Genomic DNA, 16,611 nt, shown 5'->3' on the forward strand with positions numbered 1-16,611 from the left:
CACTATAAAATTACATTTGATTTTGTAATTAAACGATTATCTTCTGCGGCTCTACTAATTTATGTAAATTCATACATAAAAGTCACGTAATCATATATCTTCTTAAGATCATATTTTATTTTTAGCATCATTATAAAATTTAAGCGTGTCGTCTCTTTACGCCCCACTGATACATATAAAGGCGTATCCACATACAAAGTGTGTCATAAGATGAGCCTTTTTTCACCAAGGATGCGAATAGTTGAATTGTGTTGTAGTGTCAATGACATGGACATGGACAGGTCCTTGTGTCTGGAATGAAGTCCATACGTGACATTCTTAAGGAACTGGGTGTGGATATAAACAGTAGATAGAGGTGTTGTGGTCGCAGTTCAAGTTGGCGACCGCAGAAGAGAAACCTTGACCGAAATGGTAAGTCCCTCATTCATAATCGTAGTAGCCTCGGTAGGAGTAGGTTTGACATGAGAATTAGGTGATATAATATGATAACAATGCTGTTAGTTTATGAAAACACAGATTAACAGTGCATTAGTATGCTAAATAAATGGTATAATTATGGTAATGTTACAGTAATAAACATGTCACATTCTACAGCTCCATAAACGTTTTTGACAGCTATCGAAACGAATATACTTTTTAACAATGTACCTAACTGAAATAATTTCATTGCGCAAATGATTAAACTACCTTGAAAAATCTTATGCTACTTAGAACATGTTTTATTTCTATTCCCCATTTATATGTATATTACGCCATAGCCACTATTGCTATGGCATAATATATGTCTAAAAGATATCAGCACAAATCTATAAAGATCTATCACCTATCATTACAAATGCATATTACACATGTCAAACTCGCCTTTGAACCCGGAATCTGCTTAATCATGCAACATGCCATTTCATTGTACCGATAAACTAATATTAGTCATTCATGTAACAAGCTTATCTGCTAAAACGTTGACCTTGGCATATGTTGAACGTGCAGGTAAAAGCGAGCCTCTTCACCGCCGCGGTAGCCTCCTCTATTATAATATCCATTATAATACCAACCTGTTGTGGCCTCGAGGGACAATTAAAAAAATACGTATTTAACAACAACGGACTTGGAACATACAGCTTCGAGTAAGTAACCAAATTGCCGATTCTAATTCTTCAAATGACTAAGCTTTGATCATGTTATGATAAGGTCTCGACGAAAGCTCTCGTTGATTATTGAGCACGGGTTGTCCGTACTATCCGTAACCCGATTCGCACACGAATATACAGCAAATATTAGGATTTAAAGAGACACCATAAGCATTAATATGTCACAGTCAAATATCAAATTTTTGTTTGAGGAAATATTTATTACTTTTGACACTGACAGATTGGTATCATTAGACTCTCACATCATAATCGGTGTTTATGTCTTATCATTCGTTGTTGGAATACGGCAGTGAGAGTCGTTTCATTGTTGATACGCGAAAAAAATTTAAATTTTAAAAAGTATTTAATCAGAATCAGGCTCTTTAAATTAGTTTTAAATGACTGTCAGTTAAATTAAATAATTATACCTATTTTTATAACCCATAAGCGCCTATTCAACCATGACCTCTATAGTATATCAAAAACAAAAACATAAATAAACAAATGTCCTGCTCTGAGTGCTACAGTGGATACTTTTAGTGAACATTATTTAATACATTGACAGTTAATTTGCATGTTAGCATTTAGGGCCGGTTGCATCAAACCATCTGTCACCGTTAAAGCGTTCGTTAAATTTTATTGTATTCAAAGTTCCATAGTCGTCTGCTGCGTGGCGATGATGTGTCTGTCAATGGTTGATGCAACTGGCCCTTAATACATAAAATTAATTTTCTTAAAACTGAGAATGAAGATCAAAAATTACGTTATATTTCGTGTGGGCCTAAGTAAGGTTAATAGCATTTTAAATAACCTCTTATAAATTGTGTGTTTCTTCTACATATAAGAGAGAGAGAGAGAGAGAGAGAGGAGAGCCATATTTTCTAAAATATATTGAACTTTACCTTCGACGTTTTGAGGAGGGCGTTATTATTTAGATAAATATTAGCTTTTGCCCATGGCTTCGCTCGCGTTAGAAAGAGAAAAAAGTAGCCTATGTCACTCTCCATCCCTTCAACTATCTCCACTTAAAAAAATCACGGCAATTCATCACTCCGTTTTGCCGTGAATGATGGACAAACAAACAGACACACACACTTTCCCATTTATGATATTAAAGTATGGATCTTGAAACTTTAAAGTTACAATGTAAGGCAAAACTTTAATTATTTTATTTCAGGTACGAAACTCAAGACGGCACATACAGAAAGGAAGATGGCGGGTTAATAAATGGGCCAGACGGATCTCTAGTGGTCAGGGGTGAATACGGTTACATAGACCCGAGCGGCCGGCCGTTCGTCCTGCGGTATATTGCTGATGAAAACGGTTTCCAACCCCTGTCAGACGACGATACGAGATTCAACGATAGAAGGATATTTTGAAAAAATCTTTGATAATTTGTAGATAATGAACATTGTTGTAGATTTTTAATAAATTGTAATTTAAATTATAAAAAAGGTTTCTATACAAAACTGCACCACCGTATAATGAGTAGCTATTTAAAAATGAACATGAAGATCGATGCCATTGATGTTTTTTTTAGTCGCCAGGTTTATGTTTTGATGCATAGAAGACGCAAAGAAAAGAAAACTTTTTTGTTAACACCACACAGTAAAAGACTCAGGGATATTCTCAATATCCGATAATGCGATATTGAGAATATCATCATAGTATTCTTAAATGCCATAAACTTCTGACAGACGGTTGGATTTAAACTTTAATTTATGTCAAAATACGAGTATATGTATATATATATATAGATACGAATCGCACATTGCGAATAAGTGCGTTTTTACATTATCCGATCCGATATCGGATGTCGGACCGATATCCCATACATTACAGGCGCCATCTTGAATTTTTTCCATTAAAATCCTTCCGACATCCGATATCGGATAGGATAATGTGAAAACGGCCTAAGTGTCTAAAGTAGCACTAACATATGATATCGTTTTGATGTGTATTAAGGTTCGAATCGAGCCAAGAGTCACTGCCGATTACGCTGTTTACATTATTACTTTCTTCATGTTTGCCAAATAGCTTCAACAGTTAACACATCTATAAGAATGACGGCATCAGTGTCAACACATTGTGTCAGTTTAGGACGATAACCTCAAACCGTCAGATTAATACGTTACATAATGACAATTTTATGACCCCTTTGATATAAAAACAAAATGATTCACCCAAATACTTGAGCCGAATTTCACTTTCGTTTTAGATGATACAATAGAATTTTTATTGCGATCGATAACCTTTCAACGTAATTCAATTTATGATTTTATAGTTCGTTTCACAATAATATTTTATTTAATGTATAACTTCAGACGTGTGTTTTAATACAATATACTGTGGAGAGAAAAGTTACGTATTGAAAATTTTAATACAATTATATTTCTTTACGATTTAAAATTAAGAAGTTACTTTAATGACGCGAACTGTCATCACTAACATTTAAGTGATTAACCGTTATTGCGGCTGACTAAAATGATTAAAACAGTGATTCATCTTCTTGCTCTAATGGTAAGTCAAGTGTATCAAGAAAGTATGAAGCCTATTCAATAATATACCTACTTTAAATACTGGCTAAGTAACATGGAAGTGGCAGCTGCTAATGGTTTTTATCACTGTATAATGTATATGTCAATGTTTTTCACGGTATCGGTATAATATGCTGTTTACCAGCAGATATATTATTCAGATTTTAGAAGCAACTGAACTCTAAAGTGTCATATATTTATCATAAGTTTTCTTTTTGAGCTATATTGTCCGGGAATAGGTACCAAAATTATTTTAGAAAATGTCAAAATATTAACGCATTCGGGTGATTGATTGACGTTAAAGAAGACGATTATAAGGATATTATTTTACTTATTAATGTATATTTGTAAAACCATCTTAACCTTCAACAAATTAATTCTGACATTTAAGAGCAAAGCTTATTGGACTGCATCATAACACAAACATTAAATGATTACCGGCCATATTAGATTTATACAAAAATAATGACTACATTAAAAAATAACCACTCAAGTTTACTATTTCATAAGCCATCTAGTTAACATCTCACATCTTGCGGTACTCATCAGATTACTAATAACTACAAATTTGAATCTTAAAGGCTAGATCATATGTATTAGAATAAGTAATTGCAATAATGTAACCATAATCTTCGTGCTATTTTAGGTTCATCATAACCTTATAGAGCCGGCCGGTGCTGTCATTTACACATAGTAAGTGGTATATTGCTAAATATCGCGTCGAATGAGTTTGTTTTTGTACGATCATGTGTAACCAATTCTCAAGACCTTATTCCTAATATAATAAGGTCTTCGAAGGCTTGGTAAAGTGTTTAAGTGCTTGTAAAGGTCAGCGGTCACTTGTTTGCTTCAGCGAGGATGTCGAGTTGAGAAGAATTTTCCCGAGCGAGTTTCCACAGGACACTGTCCGGAAAACTGGCCGCGTTGATGCTGAAGTAAGAATGTTTATTTATATTGGCTATATCTATTTCAGTTTCGCAAACCCCTTTAGGAATTAAACATATTTATTATTTATTATTTTTATATAAAACTAATAACTGAATATAAAACTATTTTTAAGCACTTGGGCCGTTATACTGAACTCCGGCATTACTTTCTGCATCCGACGTCTGCACTAAACAGTCCTTTTGAAGAATTAGTCTGCTATGGCGAACAAGGAAAAAGGGTAATACATCACGTCCTTTATTTTATATGATAAAACATTATCTGTGGCTTATCAAAAACGTGATGTAATTAATGAGCTTGAAATTAATTAAATTAGGTTAAGAATTGCGCAATAACATTCGTCATATTCAGGTATCGCCACAAAAGGATATGAATTAAATTTTAGCAGTTTATTGTCAGAATAAACATACACGTGAAGCCTAAATGCCGCACCTTATCCTCGACACAAGTTTCGTGTTAATGTTTACAAATGCATAATTTATAACTGTGTCAGAGCTTCTCTCTGTCTGCACTTAGGTTAGGGTCTCCTATTACACACTTTAGGCATCTGACCTAACACCAGAATTTATAATGAAGTCCAGACGCCAACTGTGACGTGTGAAAAATTGACGTGGTACGTGGTGTAAGGTTTGACGCTGTAAGCGATCGATGGTGATTATAGGAGACCCTTGCGAGATAAATACTAGTGTCTATACTATTATAAAATGAGTACGGCGACGTTTATAATATTTACGTATTATTACAGATGTGCCACATAGACGTGAACAGATATTCCTTGGCAGAGAGCGCATACGTCATGTCTCAGAAACAAGAAAGTCACATTGATCGTCGAAGAGTATACTGTATATTTCTCCTCTGCTTTACTTTAGAGGAACTAGATAAAGTTGTTACGTCATTTTAGAATAAATGCTATCATTATTTTATGAGTGATCATTTTACTTAACCCTCATTTTGTAACAATATCTAATGTTGGGAATACAACAATAAAAATACAACAATTTTACAATTATAACCAGGAAAGCCAGTCATAAAAGGCTATGTCAGATAATAATATAATGCAATCATCATCCTCCTTGCGTTATCCCGGCATTTGCCACGGCTCATGGGAGCCTGGGGTCCGCTTTGACAACAAATCCCAAGATTTGGCGTAAGCACTAGTTTTACAAAAGCGACTGCCATCTGATCTTCCAACCCGAAGGGTAACTAGACCTTATTGGAATTAGTCCGGTTTCCTCACGATGTTTTCCTTCACCGAAAAGCGACTGGCAAATATCAAATGATATTTCGCACATAAGTTCTGAAAAACTCATTGGTGTGAGCCGGGGTTCGAACCCGCGACCTCCGGAACGAAAGTCGCACGAACTTACCGCTAGGCTACCAGCGCTTATAATATAATGCAATACAGCGTGTGGATTCCATACGGGCGAATAATGTATCAAGTTATAGTATCTAACCATACAAATCATATAGTATAATCTATTATTAAAAAGTGTTATTAATTAAGAGTAATTATTTTTTTAAATCTGACCAAGCAGCAATGTACGCCGTCCATATTACGCCGGACATAAACGTCATGTCGTAATGACGAGGTAGGTACGCTAATTGATGTGGACGTAATACATTGCGTGCTGAATTATTATGTATGAAAAAAAATATCTCATCTATTCAATAAAAAACTCATCTATTTATTCAGGCAATTTATTATAGACGGCAGGGTCCATCACATGTGTTAATTTGACCGTAAATTGGATTTCGCCAATTTACGGTCGATACCTACTAACTTTCCGGCATTTCGAATGTTGTACTTGGAACACATGTTGTTAGTTTTGTCACAGAATATATGTATAATAGTACAAGTACAGAAGGCTCACTCCTTTGATGTTCACAAAATGACGCCATTCTAAATTCTTACCTACATTAACAAACAGACCGCACGCGAGCAGCCAACATTGAATTTTTTCCCTCACTAGCTCGGAAACACGTGTTTTGTCCTTTAATACCAGCGGGTAAAAACGCATTTTATCCACTAGTGCTTTAAAATTGATAAAAGTAAATAAAAAAACCCACCATGTAGTTAGGCTTCTTAGGTCCAATACTAATCGCCGTTATTCAAATATTCGCCCGTATGGAATACACACGCTGTATATATCAATATATGTATATGATTTTGTTATAGAAATCTTATAATTATACGTTCTTAAGAGATCTGACTGACCTGATCTAACTTGTCTCATTATGAATGTAGCAATTATAAAGATCTTGATACTTGTCATATAATAATACAAATCATAAGCCAATAGTTATGCAAATACTACAATCATGCTTGCGATCGCTGCCGACGAGACAGGTCCACACACCGGGGTGCCTGGACAAGGGGACAATCGAGGTACGATATCGAAACGCTTTGTCTCTCTATCACTCTTCCATGTTAGCACGACAGTGAGAGTCATGTTTCGTTTGCTACGGAGAGTAAGCGATTGTGACTCGCCCTGATTACAGCCCATTTTGGTTTCGATACCCAATGCTTATCGACGCCCCATTGATATAATGGGCGCCCAGACAATAGGTTGCATAATGTAATCACACGGCGTTGTTTGGTTTCACCCGGACGTTCGGCCAGATTCGGATATCTGATCTTAAATGTTCGCATTCGTTCCCATGACGGCAAGGCGTTTTGATGTTGGAATATTCCTTAAACAGTCACGTCTTGTGAGTTAATAGATGTGATGACTGATGAACCACGTGATCAATTGATCACTGTGTAACTTTTTATTTTCTTAACTAAATTTAGAGCTATTTCAAATGTAAGAGCAACGTAAAGTTTTATAATTAATATTAATATAGGTAATATAAAATTACAAATTTCGAGAGAAATAACTGGTACATAGATACTCAAATTTATAATACATCTTCATCGAAAACCACCTAAGTGTACGATCGCAGCAATCATCGATTTAATTTCTCAATCCGATTGGGGCGTTTCAATATTTGCTAATTAAAATCGGACAACGTAAACTTTTCCAATCATCATAAAAACACAAGAACACACTTAGCTAAAGTTCATAAGAATCGTAAACAAATCTTATTTGCAAATTTTAATGATTTGATTGGGACGTTGATACATTAAAAAAAATATTAATACTTTTATTTTTATGCTAAATGAAAGCTTTAAAATTTATGATATTTGTCGTAATAAGACTCGTAGTAAGTGACCCCCGTCACCCACGTTCCGTGACGAACGCTACGCAACCAGCTTTATCGCTCTTGTTAATTAGTGCGACACGTACAGACAGTTGCATTGCATACCGTTCGTGATTGATCGTTAGCGATTGGCCACTTGCCTACGGCCGCATTTTATAATCAAAATAAACGACGAATTGAACTTGCTACTTAAATTCTGAACGTGAATGTTACATAAGCCGATGTCATCGACATCTGTGTCGCGTAACCTTGTGAACCTTGTAATACATAATCCTATTTACATTGTTAATTATGAAGCCATCTTGACTTTATTTGAACTTACCAGAACGCGCCGGATTGACCTGAAAAAATACAGATAGCAAGTTATGTTACAAAATTTAAAAATATAAAAGAACATTAGCAGCATTAAGGTTAATTGTACCGACAAAAATGGAGGGTTAACCCGAGTGTTAACCCATCATTTTATATGGAATTTGACAGATGACAGCCCACTTACCCTAAGTTAAGTGATTGGTGCAAGTGGGCCTTAGACCGTTTTCACATTATCCGATCCGATATCGGATGTCGGAAGGATTTCAATAGAAAAATCCAAGATGGCGCCTGTAATGTATGGGATATCGGTCCGACATCCGATATCGGATCGGATAATGTGAAAACGCACTTAGGGATATTGAAGAACAAGACCGCCTGTTGTTACCTCTGTTTAATTGTTTTTTTGTTTCTTGTGCATTACTTTGTAAACTATGTGAGGTGTGCAATAAAGAGTATTGTATTGTATTTTACAGTACCTAAGAGTAATTGTAAGATGTGTAGAAAAGTGGAGCAGAACGATTGTCAATACATGGCAGCCGTTAGAACTAATTTTACTCCATAAAATTTAGCATAAAGGACGGACACGATCACATTATAAGGGTTCCATTTTAACCATTTTGACTACCAAAATGGGGAGGACACCAGTCGTACACCTAGTGGTAAGAACGTGCTACTTTCAATCATGAGGTCGCAGAACGTATGCACGAAATGTATAAATGGGGCAATAGATCCTACTTTACCCCCTGGCTTGGAAAGTCAAGCAGTCACTTACGTAAAAACTATCCTACACCAAATCTTGGGCTTACTGGCCAAAGAGGACCCCAGGCTTTCATGAGCCTGAAAAAATGCCGGGATAACTCTAGAAAGAAGAAGACTTGTCGTGCTCTTAGCGTGTCTTAACTTATATTGCTGACACGAAATTGTTATATGTACATATTACCTTCTTCTGTTGCCCATACGCATGGGTGTCGGAGGTCACCAGGCGACTTCGGCGAAGTCTTCGGCTGACGTAACTCGACCGGTCGGGCGACCCGTCGGGTAACCCGTCGCCGGCGCCGGCGCAATATGGTGATGATAGAACCTTAAACAAGCGTTCGCAAAATTTTGTAAGATGTCAGTAAGATCGTTCTGGGAAATAAAACCGGTAAACTACTATGTTGTGGTAATGTAAATTGCTTTAAAATTGTTCCTGGGGGAATTATGTTCATTTGCATAATTGATTCATTTATCGTATTTTCGATAAAATATTCATTACTTTAATTTTACTTAACGATAATTTTAAAATAAATAATAATAAATAAATATTAATTAGGCGTAGGGATGTGACGACCCCATCGCCCATTGGTTTTACCAGTGCAATCAGTCAACGCAGGGCAGCTTGTGGCGAGCTGTTGGGGAACAGCGACCCCACGTACCCGAGTGCTCCTGGGGAGTTCTGTTACCCGTAAGGCGGGTGGGTGGGACAGTACTATCTACCTCTGGCTTGCCTTGGCTGGCCGTCCAGAGTGGAGTCGTTAGGGCTACATGCCCCAGGGGTGGAAGTGAAAATTTGCATAAGACGCGAGTTGGTGCAGTGGCTTCACAGCCACTGGGCAGAAAGCGGTGTACACCTCTCGACACCCTTGAGTTCTCACACCGGTGTTGCCCTTGAGCCATCTTGGATGTCGCTTTTTGTGGGGGCCCATCTTGTGGGGACGAGTCACCGTCTGCCGGAAATAAAATTGGATACCGTTTTATTAGGCAGGCGTCCGGTTTTTTATCCATAGCCCAGTATTTAGTCCATCACTTTTATCAAAATAGACCAGTTCAGTTTAGATTCCATTAACTCTCAAATAGTCCTTACACCCTGGCGGTTGTTGCCTCTGCGTATGTCCCAAGCAAGGGCAACATAATAAATAAATAATAATAATAATAAATATTATAGGACATTCTTACACAGATTGACTGAAGCCCACGGTAAGCTCAAGAAGGCTTGTGTTGCGGGTACTCAGACAACGATATATATAATATATAAATACTTATATATATAGAAAACATCCATGACTCAGAAACAAATATCTGTGCTCATCATACAAATAAATGCCCTTACCGGGATTCGAACCCGGGACCGCGGCGTAGCAGGCAGGGTCACTACCGACTGCGCCAGATCGGTCGTCAGTGTACCCCTTACATTTCATTAAAGTGTCGAAAGGGCCTCTACGTGTTGGGTTCGGCCCCGCGCACGCCTCCCAAAGGTCCGGAATACCATTGTTCCGTGATAAAAAAGACATTTATTCATGACGATCACATAACATGTACGGACATGTACAGACATCAAACATAAAATGGCAAAGAACAAAATGACATAAAAGTGTTCATCACGAAATGGACCCAACTCAGCATGATGCTAGCCATGTAGCCAGCGCTGATCTTCCGTAGGGCCCATTTGGTGATGCCACGACAGATAACACATTAATTTAAAAACAAAAACAGACATATAAGTACAATTATTTTAACCCTACATCCACAGAAATTTATAATTAACAATACAAACTCAAGGATTACAATTACAATAATAACGAAAACAAACAGATAAACAATTATTTTCTGAACGCAGCAGTTGCGCCACTAGCGCCAGCGGCGGATTTATGTACTAACAGCCTGCACTACACTATACATACAACACATGGACTATACAATAAGTACACAAAATTTATTTATCGAACCGCTCAATGATAACAAAATAAAAACACAATATTAAGAATAAGCAACTAAATTCACTACCGCAACAACGTGATGGGAAAGACATACAAATAAATATTAAACAAATAAATATTGGGGATACCTTACACAGATCAACTTAGGCCCTAACTAAGCAAAGCTTGTACTATGGGTGCTAAGCGACGATATAATACTTAAATAGATAAATACATACTTACATATATACATAGAAAACATCCATGACTCAGGTACAAATATCTGTGCTCATCACACAAATAAATGCCCTTACCGGGATTTGAACCCAGGACCGCGGCTCAGCAGGCAGGGTCACTACCGACTGAGCCAGACCGGTCGTCGACATAAGAACTAAACGTTTTATTAACAGCAACACACGAGCAAATAACTACAGACAACCAATTTTATTACACATAATTTTTTTCTGCAGGTTACTTGCTAAATCGAGAAGCATTACTCATATCGTTTAAAAAATGTATTTATACTTAATACTTATTCTTAATATAAGCTATGCAAACCTATATACTGGTTCTATAAATGTATACTTGGAGGATATAAACAGTAGCGTAATGTGGCGATACAGAATTTATTTTCAATTTGCAATATGCATACGATGTTTAGCAAAATACTTGATACTTGATGTTTGTAGGTACAAGTTTCGCAAGAGAGATTATTAATAACAGCTACGAGAATAAGTTTTTTTTTTATTTTCAAACATAATCAAATAATTATCAAAATTTGTTAATTTTTTTTTTCAATTAACTAAAAAATTAAAATAAGCGCCAGTAGTCGAGTTGCAAACACATGAGTACAATACTTCTCCAGTACTTTATTTGAGCATTCAACAAATATTGCATTATTTTCATTAGGATTGACCGCGCTAAGTACCGTTTACACGGTGAATTGTTTTCAAGACGCATTCCGCCCACGTGACTAAACACATTACTGCACAAAAACTTAGGAATGTGTAATGAGCGAAGCTCTTAAAACACCCATCCCATCAAAAACCAATTGGACACAAATTATTCAGCGCCAAACGTCAAACCTTGACCTTTCCTCTTGATTACAGACTTCACGTTGCGGTCGGTGCGCGTATTAATTTCCGAGAATCTCTTGCAAAGGATTATGATATTTATGACAATGGAAAGAAACGTCAATATTCCCCGAGTTATTTAGAAAATGCATCATCTTCCGAATAACTCTAGTCGATAGAAAATGTTAAAGGCCGGATTATTTACTTGAACCGATTGAAGTTCCCATAGCCTTATGAATGTATGTTAACATCGTCATCGACATCCAATTTATAATTTAATAAATTTATTTTATTTTTGCCGAGGCTACTATATAATAGCCTCGGATGGAAATGTTGATTCTGTAGCAAACATTTTCAATAATAAAGGAATCAACATATAGCTAAGTAATTTGTTTAATTAAAATAAGAATAATATGATATATCAAAGTCAAATATGATGTTTGTTCAAACAACGTTGACGCGGAATGGAATAGGTACCGAAACAAACCTTATTGGTTTAATGTTACTGTGTCAATTAATTAGAGATTTTTGTTTGTAATTAACTAAATAAATAATAAATAAAATAATGACATATCCGATCCAAATCGTATCTAGAGCTAATACTTGCTGTATTTAGCACTATTCTAAAGTTCTGATTGGGTTGTATATTTTACAAATACCTTTTGTGATTAAAGCACTTTATTTCCCAAAAGAAAATTTACATTTTCACTTCATGAGAATGTGTTTATACTAGAATAGAAACCAGGGACTGCTGCTGAAAATGCCCAGTTGAACAAGTGCCGCAAATATGCATTTTTAAAAAACAACTACTTTGCGGCACTTGCATTTGAAACATTTGGACCATGGTCATCAGACACTAAGCAGTTTGTGAAGGAGGTTTCCACCAAACTTGTCTGGGTGTTTGGTGACCTACGCACGGCCAATTTCCTTGCATTGCACGACGGCTGAGCCTAGCCATACAGCGAAGAAACGCGGCAAGCGCCCTAGGGACGATGCCCCGGGCAAACGTAGAATTAATATAAGACGTCTAAATCACATAAAAACATTGCTTGTACGATACATTGGGACTCATGTTTAAATATTTCATGTTCCATGCAACATACTAGAATATATCTGTATCACTGATTTACATCTTAAATTATACATACAAAAAATTAAATATAATAAAAAAGAACATCGCAAAAATAACAAACTATTAAAAATAACTCTAAACTTTTTATCACATATAGTACTTTGTATAGTAAGAAGTAAACAATGCAGAATATAGGTACTTTTTACACTTATGCCTTACGTACCCTTTGTATGTGTTATACCTTATGTAACTCAATAGACTGCTTAATCCAAAAACTAGAAACAATAAATGCTTTCCAATTAACACCTTATGCTGGGTTATACTGACATCACTGACCCCTCCTCGGGGTCAATAGGTACATAAAGAAATAATTACATTTCCCAATTACCTCATAATATCCTATAAAAATATACTCTAAAAATTCTTTACGATTATGTTTTGTTTCTTGTGGTAAAAATAAGGAGATGTGTATAATGTGTTCTTCATCTGATTACAAAATAAACGTAAGTAATTGAAAAAATAAGTACACAAATTATAATAATATGTAACAAAACCTGAATGTTAGTCATGAAACTAGTCATCCGATAATACTAGTGCTGTCAGGTGGCACCACCTTATTGATGTCTACCGATTTCGTCTGAACGTGACTACACGTCAACGAAAGTAGAAACCAGATCGGATTTAGAAGGAAGTAAAGAACACCAACTTGTTATCAACATCCATCTTTCTTCAAGTAGGTATACCGCTCCGATGAGAGCAGTACATTTTTGAAACAGATAATGGGGGTTGTAGAACGAGGTGAGAGGTCGGATGTTATGGTTACGAAAACTTTTGAAAACAGTGTGAATAATGCGTAACTATCAGCTATTAGTAAGTTCTTATTTACGTACTTTAATGCATTTCGCCTGAAATAGAATTTATCCATACTATATTATTTATTATACAGGTATTATATTCTATTATATATATAAATAGTTACTTCTTATATAAATAGTTTATTATTCACTAATTTTATCAAGAAATTTGCCAGACACGGCGGCGACATCCTTACCTCCGCAGTAAATCCCGAAACAGATGGTTTGAAACCTAACTACAACTTGTATGAAATCTGCACGCTGGATTACAGTTGCGATTGTATTTGGTACTTACTTAAGTAATATTTTAGTCTTAATTATTACGCAGATAATAAATTTTTCTGAGTCAACGTAGAAGAATTTAAGAAGGAAAAATGTGAGTGTGCAAGGGAAAACGTCCCACTTTGTCGATTGCTATAAAGCCGCTTTGTCAGTTTATTCCTATAAAGATACAAGTAAATCTCGCCTTAATGGCCACCGACAAAGTGGGACGTTTTACTAAACACACTCACAAATAACCAAACAAACAAAGGAAGGAATTCTATTTACACTCAGAGAGAAATTGTTCCTTAATCTTATTATATTCAAGTTTAAAATTATCAAATTAATTGTTACAACACTAAAAGCAATAGAAAAAAATACTTCAGCTTCATTTCATAAGATTCGTTTTATCAAATGCCTTGTCATAAACAATTATAATCAATTATGATTAATGCTACGTAAAAGTACCAATTATATTACCTACATCACAGAGTTGTAAATTAAACTCGTACACGCTCAAAACTCTGTTGTCTATCACATCGCTCATAAAATTATACAGTCCGATAAACGTTTAGTAATGAAATATTTCTGTGCAGCAGAGTAAATTACAACCTTTTGAAATTCCTATTAACATTGACATTTGTACTCTTATTAAACGTTACTTAACAAAACATTCACGGGTCATGCTATGTCCATACACATGGTTACACAGATAAACAATGCTGTATGTATGGTTGTATGGCCGTTCACCCGCCGCGACAGATGCGCCGTCGGGCCGTAGGGCAATCGAATCGCAGTATGTTGTAACCCGGCATTAGAAGAAATATATAAGAGAACCGTTAGGACATACCACCATCCCATAAACTTGCAGATCTTCGTGGCACGCAGTCGCCAAAATCAAAAACGGAAGCCAAAATGAAATCGGTTAGTCGAGTGAAGTGATTTGAAAAGTGAAGTGTTGTGATGTTTGGATGTCGAAATGAAGTTACCTGATTGATTTCAGGTGGTGTTATTAGCTCTCGTCGCTGCTTGCTGGGCGGCTCCTCAGCAGAACGCACAGGAGGTGCAGATCCTCCGTCAGGAAACCGACAACTCTGGCTTGGGCGGATACCAATTCGTGTAAGTAATGAAAACCGAACAGTATATATATCTACGTTTATAACAAACGAAATTAATGTATTTTTTTATGCAGCTACGAATTATCTGATGGAAGCAAGCACGAAGAAAAAGCAGAGCTAAAGAACCAGGGTACCGAGAATGAGGCCATCTCAGTCCGCGGGCAGTACTCGTGGGTAGGCCCCGACGGCGTGACGTATGTGGTGTCGTACGTGGCCGACGAGAACGGCTTCCAGCCCACCATCGAGCAAGGGCCTGGCGGAGCGGTCCCCCCCGGCGTCGTCGCCTCACTTCTGGGCTAAATATTTAAGTCAATAAACTGTTTTAACAGTTCTGTAAATAGCACAAATTGTGAAGCTGTATATAATATTTATATACTGATTCAATAGCTTAATTCATAATAAAGTATTATAAATGTATAATGGTTTCACTGATTATCACTAGAATTAATAGAAATATACTTAATTCCATTCAACACAAGACCATAAGTACAGTCAAAAAGTTATCATATCTCGCAAAGAGCCTTCCTACAAGCCTCTACATTCAAGCTTTATAACTCCACAAACTCTGTAGAGTCAAACTATGTGGCTTGGTAGTTTAAATAGATACTTTTACCGATATGAAAACAATACGTAGGTATAGATAAAAATAAACCCCCGAAAATTTTGCTATATAGTAATTGAAACAGTCAAAACTTTTTAGATATATCGAAAATGGTTATGTGTAATAAATAACCACCTAAACAAAATAACCCCTCATCCTGAGAGCATTTATTTTCTGATTCATCCTCAAGAAAGGTCGCAAAAAGATAATTAAATGAGCCATATGGTGTCCACAAAAGCGCAACAAAATTTTTAACATCCGTTTCCAGCCGGCCTAACTGAAATAACAATCGTTGACGCTAGACGCCGATCAAAACGCAGTCAAGTCTTAGGGCCCATTTAGACGGTACGAGAACTCGCATACGAGTTTTATTACATTGCGGTATTTGATGGCTGTGCAAAATTGTATGTAACCTCAACAGCCCGCAATGTAACTAAAATCGCATGCGAGTTCGCACGCCGTCTAAATCAGGCCTTATTCTATCGCGCAAATACGGAAGAGCGATAGAGATAACGGAATTATCGTAAGCGTTTTGGTGCATTTGGCTGTGTACCATAAACACGTCGACATCAAACCTCATATTCGTTGTTGCTTTTAATTTTAAAACAATACGTACCCTCGCATCGCCTTTGGTACAAAATGACAAATACATATTTAAATTAAAAGTTCAACCATACATTGTATTATGAGCATATACCAATTGGACATGGAATATCTTTTTATATAAATTTTATTACGCATAAAAAAATAGGCGAAGTTAGATACTGTGTTTTAAAATTTGTATAATTTATATTAATTTTACAGTTTTTTGTCTTCTACTGGTAATAATATCTTT

At 36.2% G+C, this 16,611-nt stretch overlaps 1 protein-coding gene across 1 annotated transcript; it reads left to right on the forward strand.

Moving 5' to 3' along the window:
• The first annotated feature begins 131 nt into the window (after positions 1–131).
• LOC125226529 lies at positions 132–15,590 on the forward strand. Its single transcript, XM_048130515.1, has 10 exons — positions 132–411; positions 988–1,124; positions 2,305–2,504; positions 3,625–3,647; positions 4,311–4,357; positions 4,518–4,599; positions 4,725–4,829; positions 5,355–5,444; positions 15,061–15,176; positions 15,250–15,590. Exons 1-10 carry the CDS (start codon positions 409–411, stop codon positions 15,473–15,475), a joined length of 1,029 nt encoding a protein of 342 aa, XP_047986472.1. The 5' UTR covers positions 132–408; the 3' UTR covers positions 15,476–15,590.
• The last annotated feature ends 1,021 nt before the right edge of the window (positions 15,591–16,611 follow it).

The sequence above is a fragment of the Leguminivora glycinivorella genome, chromosome 5, assembly GCF_023078275.1.
Source record: "Leguminivora glycinivorella isolate SPB_JAAS2020 chromosome 5, LegGlyc_1.1, whole genome shotgun sequence".
NCBI classification, from domain to species: domain Eukaryota; kingdom Metazoa; phylum Arthropoda; class Insecta; order Lepidoptera; family Tortricidae; genus Leguminivora; species Leguminivora glycinivorella.